Genomic DNA, 21,050 nt, shown 5'->3' on the forward strand with positions numbered 1-21,050 from the left:
AGGTAAGTTGATTGAGGGGTTGCTCGCGTTAACACAACCAGCAGGTGATGCTGGTGTTTGGAACCCTTCCCCCGCCTCTTGATTTGAAACATCCTCTTTCTGCCCATGCCCCAATATGTTTCATATTGCTCCAGGTTTCTTTAGTCATAGCATTCAAGGGCCTGAAATATTTGTTCCCCCATAGGTGCTAAGTGAGACAATTGACTTTCTCCATTTTGCAATGGCCTTTTCTTTACTGCTAACTCCCAAGACCCCCATGTCTGCTTTTCTGGTGAGCACCTATTGTTTTTCTGCTTCTCGCCGCCTCCAGTGGTCTTCCTCCCTGTCAGCCTCTTCACCACCTGGGGGGCGTCTGCTCTCTGCATCTAGTCCAGGCTCAGGCATTTTGCTCATCTTCTGCCTTCAGTCCAAGCCTCGTTACACTCTGCTCACACTGATTCCACTCTACCTTTCACACCATTTCTTTCTCTCATTCTTCCCAATTAAAGAATACATCCTACAAAGATACATCCTACAATGCCTACAAAGGCACATCCCATTTGTGCCAATAAGCGGCCTGTAGCTACTCAAGCCCTCCTCACCATGGGTACCACCACTTTTAGCCCCTTCACCCTTCTCTGGTGGTTTGATGTGAACCAGTCTTGTCTCTTCAGCTCCACTGGGGCCCAGTGGGGGAGGGAACCTGCATTCCTTCTGGAGTCCCCAGCACTCTGAGCTGTGCTGGCACCTGTGTGCTCCGTGATTACAGGCTGGTGGGCTGGAGTTGGCCTGAACTTTTAACAAGTGCGTAAATACACTGGGAGATGGTTGGGTGGGGGAGGGGACCTGGTGAAGCGTTTCTTAATTCGGAGGGATTACTTTGGGGAGAGGAAGGAACAATTAGTCTCTTTTCAAGGTTAGCCCAGAGCATGTTCTGGATTGCGATTGAGTCACGCCCCTTACCTCCCACCCCCACTCTCCCAGGTGCATGTCCCCAGCCACACCTGATGGGGCAGCTGACTTGATAAAAAGTAGCTCCGAGGGGGTGGGCGGGGGCTATTCGAGGAGCAGGAGGATGAGCGCTGAGTATGGACAGCGGCAGCAGCCCGGGGGCCGTGGGGGTCGCAGTTCTGGGAACAAAAAGTCCAAAAAGCGCTGTCGGCGCAAGGAATCCTACTCCATGTATATCTACAAGGTGCTGAAGCAGGTGAGTGCAGAGCAAGGATGTGTGTGGGGGATGCCCTTGCAAAGCGCCTTGAAAGGGAACTGGCTGGAAGCGGGGACCCTGAGGTTAGTGTTGGCATTGGGGCAAGTGGCTCAGGCAGGCTGGGCCCCTCTTGAGGTGGCGGGACCTGATTTCCAAGGTCTCTACCTCTCAGGATCTTCGGCACCGGTGATAGGAGACAGTGTGCTCCCTGACACGCTCCAGAAGTTTATGGGAATGATGATGAGATAATATGATTAGGTGGGACATAATTTTTTTTTTTTTTTTTTTTTTTTTGAGACGGAATCTCGCTCTGTCGCCCAGGCTGGAGTGCAGTGGCACGATCTCAGCTCACTGCAACCTCCACCTCCCGGGTTCACGCCATTCTCCTGCCTCAGCCTCCCGAGTAGCTGGGACTACAGGTGCCCGCCACCTCGCCCGGCTAATTTTTTGTATTTTTAGTAGAGACGGGGTTTCGTCGTGTTAGCCAGGATGGTCTTGACCTCCTGACCTTGTGATCCACCTGCCTTGGCCTCCCAAAGTGTTGGGATTACAGACGTGAGCCACCGCACCCGGCCCAGGTGGGACATAATTAAAAGACAAGAGGACCACACTTTCTGTGCCAGGCTGAAGGTGATCGGGTGCCAAACACATTATGATACAAAGTGTGTTGGTGGTGACTGAGGAGAGGAGTGTTCAGGGTGAACTGGAGTCTTGGGGAAGGTCTGGACAAGTGGCACTCAGTTCTTTGAGGGGCTTAGGGTTTGTCCACGTTACAGACAAAAGAGCTTGAGGCCCCTAAAGGCTCCATGGTGTTCCTGCATCATGTGGCCTGACAGTGGCAGTGTCCCAGCTCCCCAGGCTTTGGGCAAGCCTCTAGCATCCTTCCTGTGTGTCCCTCTCCCCAACACACTGAGGCTGCAGGTGCCCTATATTCATGCATGAAAAGCCACTTGGAACACTGACAATCAGTTTGTCTGGAGGATCCAAAGCCACTGCTCAGCAGGGCCAAGGCCAGGAGGAAGTGGGGGTAGCCATGTGTTGCCCACCCTGGGTCTCCAACCTGCTTGAAACTCTTACCCCTCTGTTAGGGCAGGCCCCAGAGGTAATGCCTGTCTCCAGTCCAAATCCCATTAGCAGTTTTAGTGAATTGACAACCTGGGTGCCTGGGAATGCTCTTGTAGGGTTGGGGGTGAGTGGGTCCAGCACTGATATGGGTTGGCTGAAGAGATGCACCAGAGGACAGTCTCCGGTGCCCTGAAGAAAGTAGGGTAGGAGTGAGTATCACTGAGTCCTGTGTCTTAGTCTGACTTGAGGGGCACAAATTGCAACTGATGGGTGAGGCCAGGCCTGGACCCGCAGAGGAGAGTGCTGCTGAGGGATAACCCCTCGACCTCCCGATGTGGGTGAGAGCCCTAAGGAGAATGGGGTGTGCTGACAGCAGAGGGGGTTTGGGCAGAACCAGCCTTGTGCCAGGTGCAGATTTGCTGTTGGCAGTCGAGATCAGAGGTGGCAGGGAGGGTGGGTGGGACAGAGCCTGTTGGTTCTAGTGCTGTCTCCATCTCTGACTCCATGTAGGTTGTGGGACAGTCACTTCTCTCCCACTTCACATCTGACCAGGTCTACCTACTCACATTTCAGGACTGCTGTCAGGTCCCATTGCTTTACTAGAGATCACTTAGTTCAAAAGCTTGTGTGACAGAAGAGGAAACTGAGGCCCAGAGAAAAGGGCCATATTTGAGGTCACAGCAATTCACAATACAGCCACAGAACAGGACTCCTCCCTCCTGGTTCGGGGCTGCCACTGTCACATGCACATGTCCACTGGTTATGTGCTCCACCAAGTTACGTGCACAAACCTTTTGACCCCACAGTCCCACCTCTGGAAATAACCTTCCCTATGCTCACACAAGATTCAAAGATGGACATTTACCATAGCACCATCTAATGGCAAAAACAACAAAAAACACCCCAAACCCAAACCCAAACCCGGAATGTTCATGAAGAGAGGAATGGTGATAGGAAGTATGATACATCCATACCATGGAACATTATGCAAATGCATCAGTGAAACCAGCAAGATGCATGTGTAACTGGTTCCATTTGTTAAATATAGATTCTTGTGCATGATCATACAAGGAACTTAATCATGTTACCTCTTGCAGTTGAAAACTTCTTTTAAAAAACTTGGATATACCATAGTAGTACAAAGAAAACACAAATCCCTATTTCCATGACTGTTGGCCTCTGGGAAGGGGCTGGTGAGGAGCCTCCCTGCCTTCTGCCTCTGGCTTCCTAGAACCCCAGCTCAGGGGTGAGGCTTGCAGTGTAGGCAGGACCCCCCCTCCCCCAGCCCCTTCCATTAACCGAGTGGTGCTGCCCTCTCTCCAGGTGCACCCTGACATCGGCATCTCTGCCAAGGCCATGAGCATCATGAACTCGTTTGTAAACGATGTGTTTGAGCGGCTGGCGTGTGAGGCTGCCCGGCTGGCCCAGTACTCGGGCCGGACCACCCTGACATCCCGAGAAGTCCAGACAGCCGTGCGTCTGCTGCTGCCTGGGGAGCTGGCCAAGCACGCTGTGTCCGAGGGCACCAAGGCTGTCACCAAGTACACCAGCTCCAAGTGACCCAGGGTCTGACAAAAATAAAGGCTGAACTGTTTCTGTGCACTGTGGTGATTTGAAAGAAGGGTGTGTGAGGCCAGGGTGTGGTCTGAAGCAAGGGTGTCCTCACTTCGAGGCTACCACAGGTGGAGCAGCACTTCTTCAGATGTCTTAGAAACTGCTTTCTAGGTGTATCCCGTGAGCAACGTGTGATAGCTTTGTAAACATGTGAATGTTCTATTTGGTAGTGAGCTGAAATAGGACCTGGGACTGGACTAGCATCTGGATTTACTGCCAGCTGATTCCCTCTCTGGGCCTGAAATTCCTCCTGTGTGGTCCTCTTTCAGGCTGTGGCTTCCCCATGTCATTTCCCACCAACTGTCATTGCGTCCTAGATGACAGACACTATTGTTTGAAGGGGCTGCACAGATCTATTCAAGATAAAAAACTGAAGGCCCAGACCAGCTTCTAAATAACCTGCTGAGATCAGTATGATTTTTCAGTTTCCCCTTTATTTCAGTACAAATCAGTGGGGATGTTTTTGAAACTCCTAACTTTCCCAATTTTATTTGGAAAAATTTGAAACCCACAGAAAAACTGCAAGAAGTACCACGGCCACTCCTATATCCTTACCTAGATTTACTGCTCACCACTTAACCACTGCTTTTCCTGTCTCATGCAGCCTCTGCTTATCTTGTGGGCACATGACCCATAAATCCTCTTCCAAGTTTGGACAGGATGAAGGGGTGGGATTTAGACAAACCTCCAATCCTTCTTTGTTCCCTTTGTAATTGGACAGACCTAGCTTGTGGTCGCTTTCATCTCCATGTATTGAAAAGGCATCGCCTTATAGTGATAGCTGGCGTTCAGCGGCAGCTACCTAGGTCACGTGTATTTTCTCATACCTCAAGCCTCACCTCAAGGCTCTGTGAGCTGAGGACTAATGATCCTCATTTACATCCACAGCTAGCAAGGGGCAGGCCCAGGAGATCTGGCCCCGAAGTTTCACTCCTGCCCACTCTGCCCTGCGTTCATACCTTGCCCTGCCAGGCATGACCTGGGCCAGCAGGAGCCAAAGCAGCTGGAAGCTTGTTAGAAAGGCAAGCTCTTGGGTACCCCCTCAGATCTGGAGCAGAACCTGTTTATCTATCTATCTATCTATCTATTTTTGAGACAGTTTCACTCTGTTGCCCAGGCTGGAGTGCAGTGGTGCCATCTCCGTTCACTGCAACCTCTCCCCATCCCGGGTTCAAGTTTTTCTCCTGCCTCAGCCTCCTGAATAGCTGGGATTACAGGCATGTGCCACCATGCCTGGCTAATTTTTACATTTTTAGTAGAGATGGGGTTTCACCATGTTGACCAGGCTGGTCTTGAACTCCCAACCTCAGGAGATCCACCTGCCCTGGCCTCCCAAAGTGCCGGTATTACAGGCATGAGCCACTGTGCCCAGCCCGGAATCTGAATTGTAATGAGACCCTCAGGTAGCTCGTAGGCACCTTCAAGTTAAGAGTCCTCCTATTTGCTTCTCTTTGCTGCTGTCTCCCTTCTATCCCTTTCCCTGGCCCTGTTCCTCGTAGATTTACTTATTCATAAGTCTCGACATGACACTGAGCTGAAAAGCTCACCCCAGCTGACAGCCTCAGGCTACTAGTGGTATAATATTTTGTCTTTTTGGAAAAATTGTCTCCTGAACTTGTAGCAGTGATGGGAGGCAGTACCCACAGGTGACCAAGTGAGCCCCAAGCATGCAGAACAGCATCCACTATGCTTTCTAGCATGATCCTTCACGTGGGTCTGGCTCATGGGAATGGTGTGAACTCTTGGCAGGCCCCAAGGAGGCAAGCATGGTTATGCTCACTTTCACCCAAGGGGGCAACTGGGCCTTCAGGGCCTTCTGATTCCAAATCAGTGCTTTTCCCCTCTACCACACGGGCCTCCCCGTGCCATCATCCAGAGAGTGGAGGGCTGTGGGGCTCAGGAGGCGTGGGTGGACAGAGGGAACAGGCCGCTCCGAGTGAGAAGCTGCGGTGATGCCTTGTTGGGGGGTAATGTCTTTAGGACGGATGTATTCAGAGTGCCAAAGCTTTTAGGAGACTTCAAATAGAGACTTATTTCACTTGTTCCTTATAAGAAAAATGGCCAAAGTTGGACAACATGTTCTGCCCTAAGCTTCCAAAGCTTACTCTGTGGGAGCCTGAAGCCACCCACCCACAGTCCCTTCAGCGTGCTGCTTCCAGGATGTCCTCCGAGATAATGTGCCCATTCTGCGCCACCAGTCCCCTCTCCTCAGCCCTAGAACACTGGCACAATGGGTCAGAACTCTTCAAACCAGGCTGTTCTGCCCTGTGGCCCTGGGAGTCAGGGAGCCACAGAAGTTCTGTGAATTCCACCACCAGCAAACAAGGGGCAGCGTGGAGGAGTGGGCACAATGTCTGAGGGGTGAGTGAGGGGCTGGAGTGGGGCTCCCAGGGCAGAGAGAGCAAAGGTCAGAGCACCTCCTTGGTCCTGAGAGGCTGGGGCAGAGTGGCAGTTTGGGCGCTGGGCCGCTCCAGCTGCTGCTGCTGCTGCCCTGGCAGCTTTCACGGTGGAAACTTCCCTCCGACAGTTAATTCCAGAAGCAGGGCTCTGCTCTGAGGAAGGGACCCTCCTCCACATTCATCCCTCACCCCCACTTCCCACCCACCAGCCCAGATCACTGCCGCATCCGGGGCTGCCCCACACCTGGCGGGCCCCACTGCCCCTGACTCCCGAAGACCCCTTCCTTACCGGAGCCTCAAGCCTGGGCCGGCTTTCCCCCCAAAGGTCATGCCCATTCTCTCTGCTAATCCTACAGCGGAGCCCAATCCCACACTCTCCCTAAGACCAGGTCAGTGTCCACTCATTGCCCTGCGGGCTCCTTACCTCATTGAAGTCCATTTCGGAGCCATGAGTGGTATCACACCTTCTGGTACCCCGAGCCCACACTCCTCAAAAGGCCAGGAGGCTCCATCTCCCCACTCCTCCGCGGCTCAGAGCACGCGGCGCCCGCCACCCTCTCTCCAGAGCTTACCAGCGCCTCTGGGAGTCCTCCCACGTGACCCTGCAGGAGCTGCTGGACCAAGAGCAGCCTCTGCTCGAACCTGTGCCCGACCGGGAGCGGCAGTCCTTCCAGTACAGGCTCGCGTCGCTCTACCTGCACTACCTGGGGCTGCTGCGCGGCTTCAACACCGTCTATGACCAGATGGTGCAGCCGCAGAAGCGGCGGCTGCTGCGGCGCCTGCTGGACGGCGTGGCGGGCCGCGTGCTGGAGCTCAAGGACGAGCTGGTGCGCACCGACCTCTGTGAAAACCCCTGCCTGGACCGCGTGCTGCAGGATCTCAAGCTCACCCCGGTACGTGTGCGCAGCCGCGAAGCCACGCCCCCAGCCAGCTAGCAGTAGGGGAGAGGCGGGGTGGGACCCGCCTTGACCACCTGGGACACAGAGGCATGCCCCGGCCAGCTTGGAGTCGGGTGGGGTAGGGATGGGGCCGACCACCCCCTGCCTACCCGTCACCCCACGGATATCCCTGGTGTTGGGACACCTGCTAGGGAAGGAAGGAGGGCAGAGAAGATCAGAGGATGGAGTTTGGCCTTGTGGGAAGGGCTTCAGGAAGCTTGGCGGTGGGGGTTGTGCATGGAGGTACTTAGGGGTTGGATGGAGTCAGGATGAGGTCCCCTGCATGACTGGGAAGACCCACAAACTGCAGGGAATTGGTGAGGAGAGTCCTCTAGAGCCTCCTCAAAGTGTGGTCCCTGGACCAGCTGCGTTGACAGCACAAATGAGAAACTCTGTATCCTTAACCCGCTAAATCTGCACCTGCATTTTATCAAGACCCTCCAGTGATCTGTGTGCACGGGCAAGTTCTAGAAGGCTGTTCTAGAACACAGAGCTTCTGCAGGGCCTGCAGTCAGGCTCAGGGTTCAGTAACTGCTTCATATCCAAGACTATCTCAAAGTTTCCCCAACCAGCTGCAGCAGTGCGCTTGGTGGGGCGGGCGGCCATGGGGAAGATTCCCCAGGCCCTGCCATTCTGATGTAGTAGTCTGGGGAGGACGTAGGAATCTGCATTTAAGAGCTTTCCAGTTGATTCTGATGCACAACCAGGTTTGAGACCACTGCCACCTACCACTATCCTCCAGAATTCAACTCCAGCCAGAGGATGGGGGCAGAAGAAGAGAGGAATGACTCTTGGGGGCATCTGCCCCATTTAAGTTTCCCACCTCAGGACTCTAAAATGGACGAAAACAGTGCTGGGGGTGTGTAAGCCCCTGAAAATGGTAATGGATTGGCCAGATGGCTCAGACTTTTGATTCCTGACCCTCCTCCCCCAACATTGCTCCAAAGGCTGACCTGGAAGTTCCAATCCCCAAATACTTCCTGTTGGAGCAGTCTACCGCCGTGCGGGAGCGACGGCTGATACTGGCCGAGATCCTGTCCAGACTGGAGCCAGAGTCCTCCCAGAAGGTAAACAGGGTGACACCTTCCCGGACTCTTCCATACCCCTTCTCCTGAAAGCCTCCAGAATGCAGAGAGGCCCTTCCCTGCCCTCTACGAGAGTGCCCTTTAGGTAATCCCTGGCCTCCTTCAAGGCTATTCTTGTGCTCATGGTAACCCTCCAATGCCAAGACAAGACTTGGGCTCCCAGATACTCTGGGAGGATGGTGCCCTGGTGTATCCTTTGATGGCCAGTCTCCCAGCAGTCCACCCTGGATATAAACTCTCCTTCATGTGCTCCTGCTCTTTTGCCCCTGCTCTGGCCAGAGCTTTATAGGAATGCACCGGACTGAGGCCATACTTCTAGTGCAAAAGGCAGAGCGGGCCAGGCAAGGCCGGCTTCGAGCCACCTTCATGCGAGAGATTCGAAGAGATGAGGAGCAGGATCGGAGGATTCGGGAGGACGGATGGCACAAGTTCAGTCAGTGCCAAGCAGCTATCACCATACAGAAGGTAACCCTAGGTGCCCAGGAGGAGGGCCAGGGTAGAGTTACCTCATTCAGGAAGCCTGCTGGGCTCAGAAATTGATCACAGGAGTGCAGGCGCTTGGATTCTGTAGCCCCACAACTATTTATTTATTTATTTATTTATTTATTTATTTATTTATTTATTTTTGAGATGGAGTCTTGCTCTGTTGCCCAGGCTGGAATGCAGTGGCATGATCTCAGCTCACTGCAACCTCTGTCTCCTGGGTTCAAGCGATTCTTCTGCTTCGGCCTCCTGAGTAGCCAGGACTACAGTCCTCCAACAATATACCCAGCTAATTTTTGTATTTTTAGTAGAGATGGGTTTCACCATGTTGGCCAGGCCGCTCTCGAACTCCTGACTTCAAGTGATCTACCCACCTCAGCCTCCCAAAGTGCTGGGATTACAGGCATGAGCCACCATGCCCAGTCCCCACAACTAGATTCTAAACCAGTGAGTACTTTAATCAGTCAGCAAGCATATATCTTACTTGTTTATTATTTAATCTACATCTCTATTTTCAAAAGGGTTTGCAGTAGGATACCTTAAAAGTCCCAGAAACAGAAGGATCATTAAAATTAGAGAAGAAGAAAAATCCATAATAGAGTAGCAGAACAGAATAGATGATCACTCCAGAAACTCTTACGACTGTTGAAAATGAGCCACTAAAATGTATCCTGCTGAGGCTGGAGTATTGCTTGAGCCCTGAGCAATGTAGCAAGACCCCATCTCTTAAAACAAGAAAGGATCCTGAGCCTCCTGGAAACTAAGACAGAGGGAAACTTGATCATGATGAATTAATTTGATAACTGATGTGATCTGAGCATCCCCAAACTCTGTGCCTTCCGGGTCACCTTTTAATATGGAAATAACATAATTTCCATAATTTTATCTCCTGTCCCACCTCACTGCAGAAAGCCCTTCTCTGCCTTAAGGTTCCCCGAGCATTCTTACCATCCTGGTTGTCACACCTCTCCTTTGCTCTGGACAGCCACTCTGCACCTCTCTGGGCCAGCCTCTGCTGTCTGCCTTGGTGTGTGAACATGGCCTCTCCCACCATTCCTTAAAATGCTGCTAACACACGCTGACTCCTGGTGGTAGTGGTTAACAGCTTGACCAGAGACTGGAGGAGCCCCGGCAAAATTTCAGTGCAGGAACAGACCACTTTCTGTTCATGCAGGTGTCGCTGCCCCTAAGGCCACCGGCCCTGCTCTGTCACAGAAGCCTCTTGCCACTTTTTCTTTCCAGGAAGTGTTGACCTGGGGTGGGCCTCTTTCTCTCTCAAATCAATCTCCCCCTCCTTCCTCTCTCTCTCAAATCCCAATACCTCAAAAACCTCTGCCTCCTAGCCCACTAGAGAAAACTTAGAACTTCCCACCGAAAGACGAAAGCAGGCAACCAGCTAGCAAACAATAGTGATTCTATGAAGATATGTCATCTGCAAATGGGATAGATTCGTGTGTTAGTAATCAGTACACTGAGCATGTCGGTCTGAGGCAGGATGACTGTGTCAATGTCTGAGAAGGAGATTCTTGACAGCAGGGCTCACTAAGGCAAAGAAGTCAAGAAGGGGGATAGACCCCAAAGATGGAGTCCTACTTCCCCTGTAGACCAAAGCAGGTCATTTTGTGCCTGTTGCCAGACATCAAGAGTACAGAAATATTGCATGCTGGTCTTAGAGTCATCCAGAGCACTGAGAAAAGCAAAAAACGTATGAAGGACCCAGTCATGGCAGGCCTGGCCTGTGGTGGTCACAGGAGTGGGAGGACGAAGCCCAGATGAGAAGTGCAGGAAGCAGCCCCAGCTCCTGGAGGGGCCGGGAGGCAGATGGAAAGCACTGGCTGGCCCGGGCCCTGGCTCTGCCCTCCTCTGCCTAGCGTCCGCACCCACTAGCACTCAGTGATCCTGGAGTCTGAAAGTGGCTGGGCCTGGGAGAAAGAGCACGGGCCCAGCTCTGCACAGATGGCGTCTTGGGCCTGAGAGAGGTCATGTCCAGTCTCTGGCCTCAGTTCCCTTGGGTCAAAAATGTAGGATTAACTGAGGAGCTCCACAATCCCTACAGCGCCAGTGTCTATGTGCCTGGGTGGAGTCAGATATTTATTCCAGCTGCTCTGGGGATTCTGAGGAGTGGGTGTAGGGAATGTGTAGGGTGCTTGAGCTCTGATCTGTCCCTCAAAAGAGATAGCAGATTAGGGTGGCGAGGGAAAGGAAGAAATCCCTAGGGGGCCCTGGGGCCAGTTGGCTTGAGTGCCCACCTGAAACCACCCTGTTCTAGGCTGTTCCTGCTCAGTGTGCACCTGAGCAGACTTCCCCAGGGCTCCTCCCCGCCCCACCCGAAATCTCTAGTGTGACCCTCTCGGACCCTCTCTGAGAGACAGGCTGCTGCAGGGTGGACAGTGTGTGTCCCCTGTGTCTCCTACATCCCTCCACCAGGTATGGAAAGGCTACCTGCAGAGGAAACGCACTCAGCAGGACCGGCGGACAGAGATGGAGTTCATTGGCATGGTGAGCTCAACCTGCCCACCATGGTGGGGCCTGGAACACAGGGCTGGCCAGGGCAGGGCCCCCACCCAGAGCACAGTCTTCTTCCAGCCCCACTTTGCCCACGGTGCTCTCCACTCAGGCCGGGTGGAGAGCCTGGAAGAGAAAGAGGCAGAAGGACAGGAAAGCCCCCAGGCCATATCCCTTCATACCCTTCTTCCTGTAGAGATCTGGCCCCTGGCAGCAGCTCACCTGTGAGGCCAGGAGGGGTATTGTGTAGAGCATCCTGGACCCCACGTTCCCACCCCCAGCTGGAAGGAGGGGCTACAGGGGTGGGCCCCCAGAGGGAAGAGGCCACAAAGCCAGCAGGGGCACCCACACCGCTCCCCCAAGCCTCTGGTAGCCACAGGGACACACCAGGGATTGTGTTGGGGTAGGGACACACTCCCCAAACCAGGCCTTTCTAGGCCGTGTGCCTGTGTGCATACATGTGTGCCTGGCCAAAGTGAGTAGACCTGGCTCCTTGAATCTGTCTATCCCCTGTTCTCTGTCCTCTCACCCAGCTGATCTCCACTGACTTAGGAAAGGCAGGCCGAGACTGGAGGGGTGGTGGGAGCATGCTCCCTGGGGGAAGGGCTTTGCCCTGGGCAGATCCTGTGGAGGCCTGGCTGCCAGAAGGAGCTGGGGAGGGGGCTGGGCTGGGGATTGGAGGGACGGGAGGGAAGGGAGCCTTCCCAGGTCTGGTGACATCTTGGCAGGCTGGGAGGCTACCACTGGAGGCTTGGGGCTTTGGGAGGAAGGAGGGGCCAGGGGCTGCTGTGTGGGAGTGGAGGTCAGAGACTGGTTGAGGGGCCAGAGGGCTGGACCCCCAGGAGATGAGAGCAGGCTGAAAGAGGCAGGGGTTGGCTTCAGCAGGGAGAGGTCCGTGCACAGCAGTGGGTGAGGAATGAGCCTGGCCGCCCGGGCCTATCAACAGTGTGAGCTCAGCGTTTTCAGTAATTGTCTCTGCGCAGAGTGATATTTAAAATACATTTGGGAGCCAATGAGGCGGGAAAGTGGCTGCAAAAGCGGCTGCCAACTCGGCCGCGGGGCGGGGGTGCAGGCGGGGGCTGGGGCCGGAGGCTCCAGGGGAGGGTGTGCTGGGGAAATCGGGCAGGGGCCAGCCCGGATGCATCTAGCAAACTCATTATTAGAGTAATTTACACAGACGAATTCGGCTCCAAATACAGTTTCTTCCAATGCAGGCATGCCCGTTGTTCCGTGTGGGTGTGTGTGCGAGGCCTTGCGTGAGCGTCGTGTTGGGGAAGGAGCGGGTACAGGCATGTGTGCCTGAGGCTGGGGGCTGCATCCAGACTGGATGCTGGTTCCTCCCACTCCTGAGCCCCTCAACCTCTCTTCCACTCCCCAGCTCCCCTCACCCAACCAGGTAGAGCACCTGAGCATCATCTCCCAGGCCTGCCTCTGGGAGGATGTCCGGAGGCTCCGCCAGGTAGAGAAGGAGGAGGAATTCCGGGCGGCAATGGTGAAGGCCCATGATTCTCTGGCAGAGACAGAGGGGCCTGACATGAAGGAGAAGATGAAGGAGCAAATCCGACAGTGGTTTATCGAGTGCCAGTCAGTGTCCTCAGCTGACCCTACCCTCATCCTTCATTCCCTTCACTCAGGGTCCCTCAGGGCTGCTCCTGCTCCATCCCCCACATGGGTTCTGCCTTCTAGTCCAGATTGGCCCTTTTCTCCTCTACCCCCAGGTCCCCAACACACTGCTAACCCTGTTGGTTTCAACAACCTTGGGCCCCCAGTGTACAGGACCATCTCCACACCTGACTTCCCATTTCCACAAGGGAGAGAAAGTGCCAGAATAGGGTGGGGAAAGCACCCATGGATGCCCCCTGAGTGATCTGTCCTCTTGTTTGTAACAATCCATTCCTCCCCTGTCTCCCTCTGTCTCCCCTGGTCCTTTACTTTTCTCTGCCATTCTCCATCCATCCACCCACCCTTTTATCTACCTCTCCATCTACCTATCCATCCATCTGTCATCCATCCATCCACTCACCCTTCTACCCAGCTCACTCTTCTACCCAGCTCACTCTCTATCTATCATCTATCTATCTATCTATCTATCTATCTATCTATCTATCTATCTATCTATCTATCATCTATCTATCCATCCATCCATCCATCCATCAACCCACCCACTCTTCTACCCACCTCTCCATCTCCCCATCCATCCATCCACCCATCTACCCATCTACCCACTTCTCTATCTATCCTTCCATCTGTCGATCTGCCCATCCATCCACCCACCCTTCTACCCACCTCTCCATCTATCTACCCAAGCATCTGCCCATCTACCCACCCACCCTTCTACCCACCTCTCCATCTATCTATCCATCTGTCCATCCGCCCACCCACCTACCCACCTCTCCATCCCCCCATCCATCCATCCATCTATCCATCCATCCACGCATCTACCCACCCTTCTACCCACCTCTCTGTCTATCCTTCCATCTGACCATCCACCCACCCTTCTACCCATCTCTCCATCTATCCACCCATGCATCTGTCCATCTACCCATCCACCCTTCTACCCACCTCTCCATCTGTCTATCCATCCATCTGTCCATCCACCCACCCTTCTACCCACCTCTCTGTCTACCTATCCATCCATCCATCCATCCATCCATCCATCCATCCATCTATTCATCTTTCTGTTCAATCATCTTATGTTCACTTAGCGATCTTACTGGCCGATTCCCTGATTATCCAGATGCATCTTCAGGTGGATCCTACTCAATCTTTGCAGACAAAACTCCAGAACAGGTACCCTTTTGGAGGTGAGGCAGACGGTTTTTTGTGGCAGGTGGAGTCTGAGGCTACAGAGAGTAGTGAGTAGGGTGGAGTAGGGGGTCAGCCTCAATAGAGGCAGAGGTGGCTGGGGGAAATGCAGGCAGCTAGAAAGACGGCATGGGGAAGAGGAGCAAGGAGCAGCTGCGGCTGGAGCAGGCATTGTGACTGGGAAAGGAAGGACGTCTGGGTAGACTGCAGTGGCTTCAGATCCCATGGCCAGGAGAGAACAGTGGCTCTGACCAGAACGCTCCTTCTTGGGCACTCTTTCTCCCTGGACCCCAGTGGAGTCTCTGCATGCTCAGCTGTCCCGACCCCATCAGTTACTCTAGGCTAGGGAATCCTTGGTTCACCCCGGTCGCAGGCCCTGGGCCTGAGAGATCTCCAGCTCTCTTCTGTAAAATCCAGGGCTCTCTTTTGTAAAATCCCCTTGATCTTCTCTGAAATGTCTTGTGTCATTGGTCACAGGTGAGAATGGAACTGGAAATGCAGGTCCAAGAGAACAAAAAAAAGGAACAAGAGAAGAGAAAGGAAAAAGGAAAGGATGAAAAAAAGAAGAAGAAGAAGAAAGGAAAGGAAGAAAAGTCCAAGAAGGGGGTAAGATACCTCCCGAATGCATGGCGTGAGGGACAGGGAGGAGCAAGGTGTGGGGGAACTCGTGGTAGGAAGATGGGTTCAGGTAAGGTTAGGGCCAGAGTCTGTGCTAGGTAGAAGTGATGAAGTCAAGGTCAAAGGATGTTTATATTCTAGGAAGTGGATGCAGTGCTGCAAGTGTTGCCATCCAAATGTATCCCTATGATCAGTGCCGGGCATGAGGAATACTTAAGTAAGAGGGGAGACGGCTGGGGAAGAGTGTCTGTGCTTTGTGGGACCTGGGGCCCTGGGTCCTGGAGAAAGTGGGCATCTGCCACATGGACCATGAAGTGGCAGTGTGGGTGTGTAGGCAAAGGGGACAATACCAAATGAGGAGAGGGAGGTATGGTGTGATTCTTTGGGTGGGGGCGTTACAGGTTTGGGTCTGAATCCTGTGGCCACAGGCCTTGGGGTCAAGTCTATTTGCCATCTGGGTAGAAACAATGCCAGGCTGGTGGGTGGGGACAGGGTAACCAGCCAGGGCCTGGCTCCTGACCTGTGTGCACACATGTGTCTGTGTATGCACGTATGTGTGCATATGCTTGTGCACATGTGCATGCATGTGTGTATACACCCAGGACTCTGACCTTCACACATCCATCCACTCTCTGCGGTCAGATACATGGAAGAACCGGTGTGAAAGCATACACCCCAGTCAGAATTATGACTCCGAGACCCTCCGGGAGGAGAAGAGGAAGGAGGTGGAGCTGGAGATCCGGATACAGGTGTGAGCGCGGGGTCAGGGCTTCCCTGCAGGCCACTACCCTGCACCCTCCCCCATGACCCACACTTCCATCCAGATTCAGGTTCCTCCCCAACCATTTCTCTGCATCTCTCTTGTCCTGAACACCCAACCCCAGTCCCCAGCTCATCCTCTGTAGACTTTGCTGCCTCCATGCATGGTCCTAGCTCCACCTGCTGCCCACGTCAGTTCCCACCTTCCTCTGCCTCCCCCTGGTCTCGCTTTCTCCCAGGGCTGATGCAGCAGGGGTGTGGAGGGTATGGGAGGGACTCGGAGCCAGGGTGTCCACACACCACCACCATCCTCAGGAACCCTCTGACGACGTGTCCCACCCATGCCGTGGGCTTCAGGAGTGTTCAATCATGTGGTCTTTCACGAAACCCATGAGGAAAATACCATGGTTTTCCTGCTGGTACACATGGGAAACTGAGGCTAAGCAGTTATGCAACCGTTTAGGTCACAGAGACCTCAGTGGGGGGATGTTGGGCTTGAATTCCATCTGGGGGCTTCTCTGCACGTTGAAGGCTGTTAAGAGCAGGGCTCCTGGGAGAACAGGAAGAGGATTAGGACTGGGTGTGAACAGGTGCTGGGAGGGAGGGAGGAACGCAGAGAAATGTGTGGGAAGGGCTGTCCCTGCTGCCTTCATCAGGCTCACTGGGTTCTTCTGTAAGGCTCCTCCCCTTCTTCCCATCCCTGCCTGCCTGCTCCTCTCCCACCTGTCCTCCCAGCCCCAGGCCACCCGGCCATACCTCAGCTGTCTCCCCTAGGTGGATGAGCTGATGCGTCAGGAGCTGAGGAACCTCCGTCTGGTTGTGGACAAGGAGGAAGAAAGACCCTTGAGGGCTCCAAAGGCAAGATGACGGGCTGGGACTGGGCAGGGGAGGGCACACAGTGGAGGCAAGGAACAGGGCACAATGACCTATGCGCTTGTTTCCAACCAGAAAACACCTGGGAAGAAAAGTGGGAAAAAGAAGGAAAAAGATCTGACCCCAAACAGGTAGCACAGCCTGTCATGCCCACTTTGCATGGTGGTGGTGGTGGAGCAAGTCCCAGTCCAGGACAGGTCCTGCCTCTGCTGCTGTGAGACCTTGGGAAAGTCGCTTTCCCTCTCTGACTCCCTGACCTTGTTCACCAAGTACCTGCCCTGCCAAACTCACGTGATAACTGTGGGGATCAAGCAAAGGCACAAGAAAGGGCTCTGTACGTGAAATGCAGAGCGAGATCTCAATGGAGTTTATAATCAGGTCATTGCTCTCCACTTCCAGATCCTCCCTCCAACCTTTGCCTTAACCGCCTCTGTCTCTGCCAAAGCCATTTCCCCCTGGACTTCCCACTCTGGGGCATTAAGGGACTCGTCAGTGGTCCCTTCCTGTTGACTTATCTGGTAAAGAGAGCACACAAGCACCTTGACGTCAGCTGCTTGAATTTAATGGCTGTCTCTCCCAGGAGCACTCACGTCTTAAATGTAGTTTCTAAGAAGAGGGCAATGCTTAATTCAAATGACTGGATTTCTAATGGTGGATCTTTGGCCAGGGGCAGACTGACGAGTGTCACAGAGGCCCCTGTCCCCCTCACACCGCTCTTACAGAGCACCCACTGCGGGAGGCTTGCCTCCTAGGACAGTGATTTGGTGCCATACCTGATTCTGCCTGTTTGCAGGCACTGTAGATATTTTTGAGCACAGAATGCTGGGCAGGAGAACCACTGATCCCCTGTCTTCATGACAACAGCCCCCCATCTCTGCCTCCATTTCCCTGTGTTCTCACTTGCTAACATCCCTTGTGGTGGTGGGGGTCTTCCTGTGCCATCCTCTGCCAGGTCTGTGGAGTCTCTGTATGAAGAGCTTGTTATTTCTGGACTTCTAAGGAAGAGTGAGTCAGTAGCATTGAAAGACTATGTAGGTGAGACCCCTCCCAGAATGCCTGCTCCCAGTCTGTGGCCAGGTGCCAAGGCTCCCCTATCCCCCACCCACTGGCCCCGCCTTGCCTGTGGCTGGTTGCCTGATTGCCACTCGGAGAGGGTGCCTCTCACTCAGTGGCTGCCTATCGCCACAGGTGACTTCCTCTATCTTGGATCTGCTCTGAGTTTGGCAAAGAAGTTGCCCATGCCATCCCTGTTTGACATACGACAGAATGTGGCTTTGTATGCAGTCCTTCGGCTTGGTGAGAGGCCCTGGGGGTGTGAGGAGCCAGCTCTGGGCAGGCAACCCTCGGGGTGAGGGCTGGGGTCAGGGTAGGGTGGCTGAGGCGGGCATGTCCAGCCTGAGCCTCCAAGCCCCAGGGCCCTGCCCAGGCCCTGCTGGAGGTCACACCCAGATTGGGCCACCCCAGAAATCAGGTGGGCCCTTGACCTGCTGAACAGCCCACATTGCCAGCCCCTTACTCAATCCCAAGGGACAACCCAGCGTCTGTCCCGCTGCCAGAAGACCACCAGCCCTACACCCCCGGAGCTGAAGAGCTTTCTGAAGTGGTTTATTCTGTGCCTTTTTTTTTTTTTTTTTTTTTTTTTTTGAGATAGAGTCTCACTCTGTTGCCCAGGCTGGAGTGCAGTGGCACAATCTCAGCTCATGGCAACCTCCGCCTCCCGTGTCCCATACCTTTCCATTCCACCACTCATAATCCAGGAGTGGAAGCAGATGAAGGGAAAACAGAAAGGGCATTAGTCAGGGTAGCAGGCTCCCTCACAGTCCCATGTACAGCTCCTCATACTGGAGACTCCTAAGCCATTCAAACTCTCCTGCTGCCACTCCCGGCTCCCAGGCCTAGGGGACCAGGCGACCTGGTGGTATTGGGGAAGGTAGTATGCCCCGTGATCTGCACCTCCTCTCCCAGCCCCAGGCCCTTGGCCTGACCTTACACATAGTCATCTCCAGCCCTGACTCCTGCTGCTGACCTGACACCTGGCTCTGGCCCATTTCCTTGCTCTCAGGCTCCCCGGATATCCATGCCATGGCCCCACTCATCCGCTCCATCCTCCTGGTGGGCCCCTCTGGCATGGGGAAGAAGATGCTGGTCAAGGCAGTGTGCACAGAAACTGGCGCCAACCTGTTTGACCTGTCACCGGACAACCTGCTGGGCAAATATCCTGGCAGGAATGGGGCACAGATGATGGTGCATATAGTCTTTAAGGTCCGGAGCCCCCAGCTCTTGGCATTTGTGGTTCTCAGACCTGTGGCAACAAAGGAGGGTGGGCTTTGAGATCGTGTCACCCATCAGCCTACTGGGTATGATTTCAGGTGCTGAACTGGTGAGGTCTCCCTACCAACCCGGGCTAGGAGCTTGGGTTCCCCCTGCAGCCCCTGTGGTGGGGGAATGAAGGGAAAGGGGAGGATATAGAGCAACTTCTTTTCATGGTGGGATGAGGCTGAATATGCAGCCCCCCACCCTGAGGTGTGAGGTATGTGCAGCAGCAGGCTGGGAGGTGGGACTGGCAGGTGTGGGGAGTGGAGACTGGGCTCCAAGGTCAGCCCCTGCTCAATGCCAGCCTTCATCCTGGCTTCTGACCAGCAGGGACATGACCCTTCTCCAGAGACATCTAATGTCTGATTTCTACTCTTCAACCCATCCAGGTAGCCCGACTCCTACAGCCCTCTGTGATTTGGATTGGAAATGCTGAGAAGAATTTCTATAAGAGGATCCCCAAAGAAGACAGGGAGGTGAGGGAGCGTGGACGTGAAGGTCATGTGGGCAGGCGGCGCGAGCTGGGGCTGGGCTGGAAGGCCTAGGCTTGTTCAAGTCACTCCAAACCCCACCCACTGGGGCCTTGCACATGCCCCTGTACTCCTCACACCTAGTTTCCTTGTCTCAAAGCAGGATGGGCAGCCTCCTCATCCTGCTAGGGCTGAGGTGAGGCTGAGGGTGGGGTGGGCTCTGAGAACTTAGGAGCCCCGTACACTGGACCACCATGCCCCAGCCCCACCACTCCTCCCTCTTCCCCTGGAGCAGATGGACCCAAAGCGGATAAAGAAGGACCTCACCAAGGCCTTGCGGCTGCTGACTCCTGGAGACCGTGTGATGCTGATTGGGACAACCTCCCGGCCGCAGCTGGCTGATATTCGGGGGCTGTGCCGGGTCTACGAGCGGATCCTCTTCATGCCCCGGCCTGACTACGCGTCCCGCTATGGTGAGGCCTGGGGACACGGGGTTGGCTGCCCCTACCAAAGCCTGCCCACCTCCTGTCCCATACCCCACTGCTGCTGCGAGCCCTCACCCCCACAGCCAGATCTTCTGGAAGGGCTGCTGGACAAGCAGCCCAGTAGCCTGGGTCCTGGCTTCGGCTCTGTGGACACAAGCAGGTGGTTTATGTCCTCCGAGGCTCTGCTTGCTCGGGTTGAGTTGGGAGGATGACCCTTGCCTAGCTTGAGATCTGGTACCTTCCCTGGGGAAGGGGAGCTGATGGACATGGAGCTGCTCCCCGGAGCACAAAGCTCCTTCCAGATCCAGGTGGGGGCTGCTCAGGCCTTGTTGCCCCTCCCTGGTGCCCACTGCCCCTCCAAGCCCCATGTCCTCCTCATGCCTGCAGTGCTCTGGAAGCGTATGATAGAGGCCCGGGGCGTCCAGCCAACCCAGCACTTGGACATCAGTGCCCTAGCCAAGGTCTCCGATGGCTACACGCCAGGTCACATTCTCCAAGCCATCCAATCGGTGCTGACTGAGCGGCGGTTCCTGCAACTGTCCAAGCGGCCCCTGGTGGCCTCTGAGTTCCTGGGACAACTGGCGAAGCTGGATCCAGTATACAGGGAGGAGGAGGAGTCCCTGAAGGTGAGGTGGCAGGGCCAGGGGCTGTGGGTAAGCAGTGCCCTTGGGGAGTCAGCCCCCTGAAGCACACCTTGGACCCCTCCCTCTGCTCCCACAAATTACCAGAAGACAATCGGTGGAAACATGTGTGGAGCTCAGCTGGGAAGGGAGCAGGAAATCACCAGGAAATGCATTCGGGGCCATCCCACTTGGTTTCCCTGAGGGTGGGAGCTTGCAAGGACCACTGAGGTATCAGGAGCCCTTTGTGAGTTCTGGTAACAGCTGCCACCCACCTTTCCCACCCCAGAGTCAGTGTACCTGCCAAGGATGGCCTTGGGAGCACAGCAGAGAGGGCTGCAGGTGTGGAGGGAAGAGGGCTTGCCCCCTAAGAATGGCTGACATCATACCGGAAGGATTTGGTGGGGAGCAAGGGAAACCCCAGCCCTAAAAGGACCCCCGAACCCAAGGGAAGAGGAGAAGAGGCTGCTGAGGAAACAATCTGTAAAAAGGGGAGGGGTGAGGTCAGGATGGGTCCCAGGGCCTTACCACTCCTGTGCCCAACAACCCAGGACTGGTACTTCAAGACCCCACTGGGCAAGAAGAGCATGAAGCACAGGATGGACCAGTTGGAGGCTGAGGAGGCCAAGCTGGCCAAGGAGAAGAAGAAAAGAAAGTGATGGCTAAGGCTTGTGGGTACCTGAGATTAGTGGCGTGGGACAGGGCAGTGGCCCAAGGGTAAAGGGATGGGGCAGAGGCATAAACGCCCAGATGACTTGGGGACAAACTCTTCTTGTCCATCCATGTCCGTGTCTTCCTACCCCTCCCTCTGTGTCCCCACCTGTGCCTGGCC

At 54.6% G+C, this 21,050-nt stretch overlaps 2 protein-coding genes across 4 annotated transcripts; both read left to right on the forward strand.

Moving 5' to 3' along the window:
- Positions 1-29: 29 nt before the first annotated feature.
- On the forward strand, positions 30-3,850 carry LOC105474913 (H2B.K variant histone 1). The gene is made up of 2 exons (XM_011729820.3): positions 30-1,186; positions 3,575-3,850. Exons 1-2 carry the CDS (start codon positions 968-970, stop codon positions 3,809-3,811), a joined length of 456 nt encoding a protein of 151 aa, XP_011728122.1. The 5' UTR covers positions 30-967; the 3' UTR covers positions 3,812-3,850.
- A 2,241-nt stretch (positions 3,851-6,091) lies between these two features.
- LOC105474912 (IQ motif containing with AAA domain 1 like) lies at positions 6,092-20,977 on the forward strand. 3 transcript variants are annotated; one of them, XM_071094229.1, is made up of 20 exons: positions 6,092-6,226; positions 6,830-7,157; positions 8,150-8,269; positions 8,567-8,752; positions 11,198-11,269; positions 12,654-12,859; positions 13,981-14,065; positions 14,558-14,686; positions 14,840-14,915; positions 15,341-15,447; positions 16,232-16,315; positions 16,406-16,461; positions 17,283-17,365; positions 17,519-17,626; positions 18,393-18,592; positions 19,033-19,119; positions 19,409-19,586; positions 19,986-20,224; positions 20,327-20,449; positions 20,770-20,977. In XM_071094229.1, the coding sequence occupies exons 1-19, from the start codon at positions 6,216-6,218 to the stop codon at positions 20,420-20,422; spliced, it is 2,451 nt and encodes an 816-aa protein (XP_070950330.1). In that variant the 5' UTR covers positions 6,092-6,215; the 3' UTR covers positions 20,423-20,449; positions 20,770-20,977. The 3 variants fall into 3 exon arrangements, with proteins under 3 accessions (XP_070950330.1, XP_011728118.2, XP_011728120.2); XM_011729816.2 differs by lacking the exon at positions 20,327-20,449; XM_011729818.3 differs by lacking the exon at positions 20,327-20,449 and having other exon boundaries at positions 17,283-17,335.
- The last annotated feature ends 73 nt before the right edge of the window (positions 20,978-21,050 follow it).

Source organism: Macaca nemestrina, chromosome 4 (assembly GCF_043159975.1).
Source record: "Macaca nemestrina isolate mMacNem1 chromosome 4, mMacNem.hap1, whole genome shotgun sequence".
Taxonomy (NCBI): Eukaryota; Metazoa; Chordata; class Mammalia; order Primates; family Cercopithecidae; genus Macaca; species Macaca nemestrina.

What these genes read in the sequence shown, in the direction of transcription:
- LOC105474913 (XM_011729820.3), top strand. Translation starts at nt 968, where the DNA reads ATGTCCCCAGCCACACCTGATGGGGCAGCTGACTTGATAAAAAGTAGC. An exon ending in TCTACAAGGTGCTGAAGCAG is followed by an intron (nt 1,187 to 3,574) that starts GTGAGTGCAGAG and finishes CCCTCTCTCCAG; the next exon opens with GTGCACCCTGACATCGGCAT.
- LOC105474912 (XM_011729816.2), top strand. An exon ending in AGGATCTCAAGCTCACCCCG is followed by an intron (nt 7,158 to 8,149) that starts GTACGTGTGCGC and finishes ATTGCTCCAAAG; the next exon opens with GCTGACCTGGAAGTTCCAAT. An exon ending in AGCTGGAGATCCGGATACAG is followed by an intron (nt 15,448 to 16,231) that starts GTGTGAGCGCGG and finishes TGTCTCCCCTAG; the next exon opens with GTGGATGAGCTGATGCGTCA.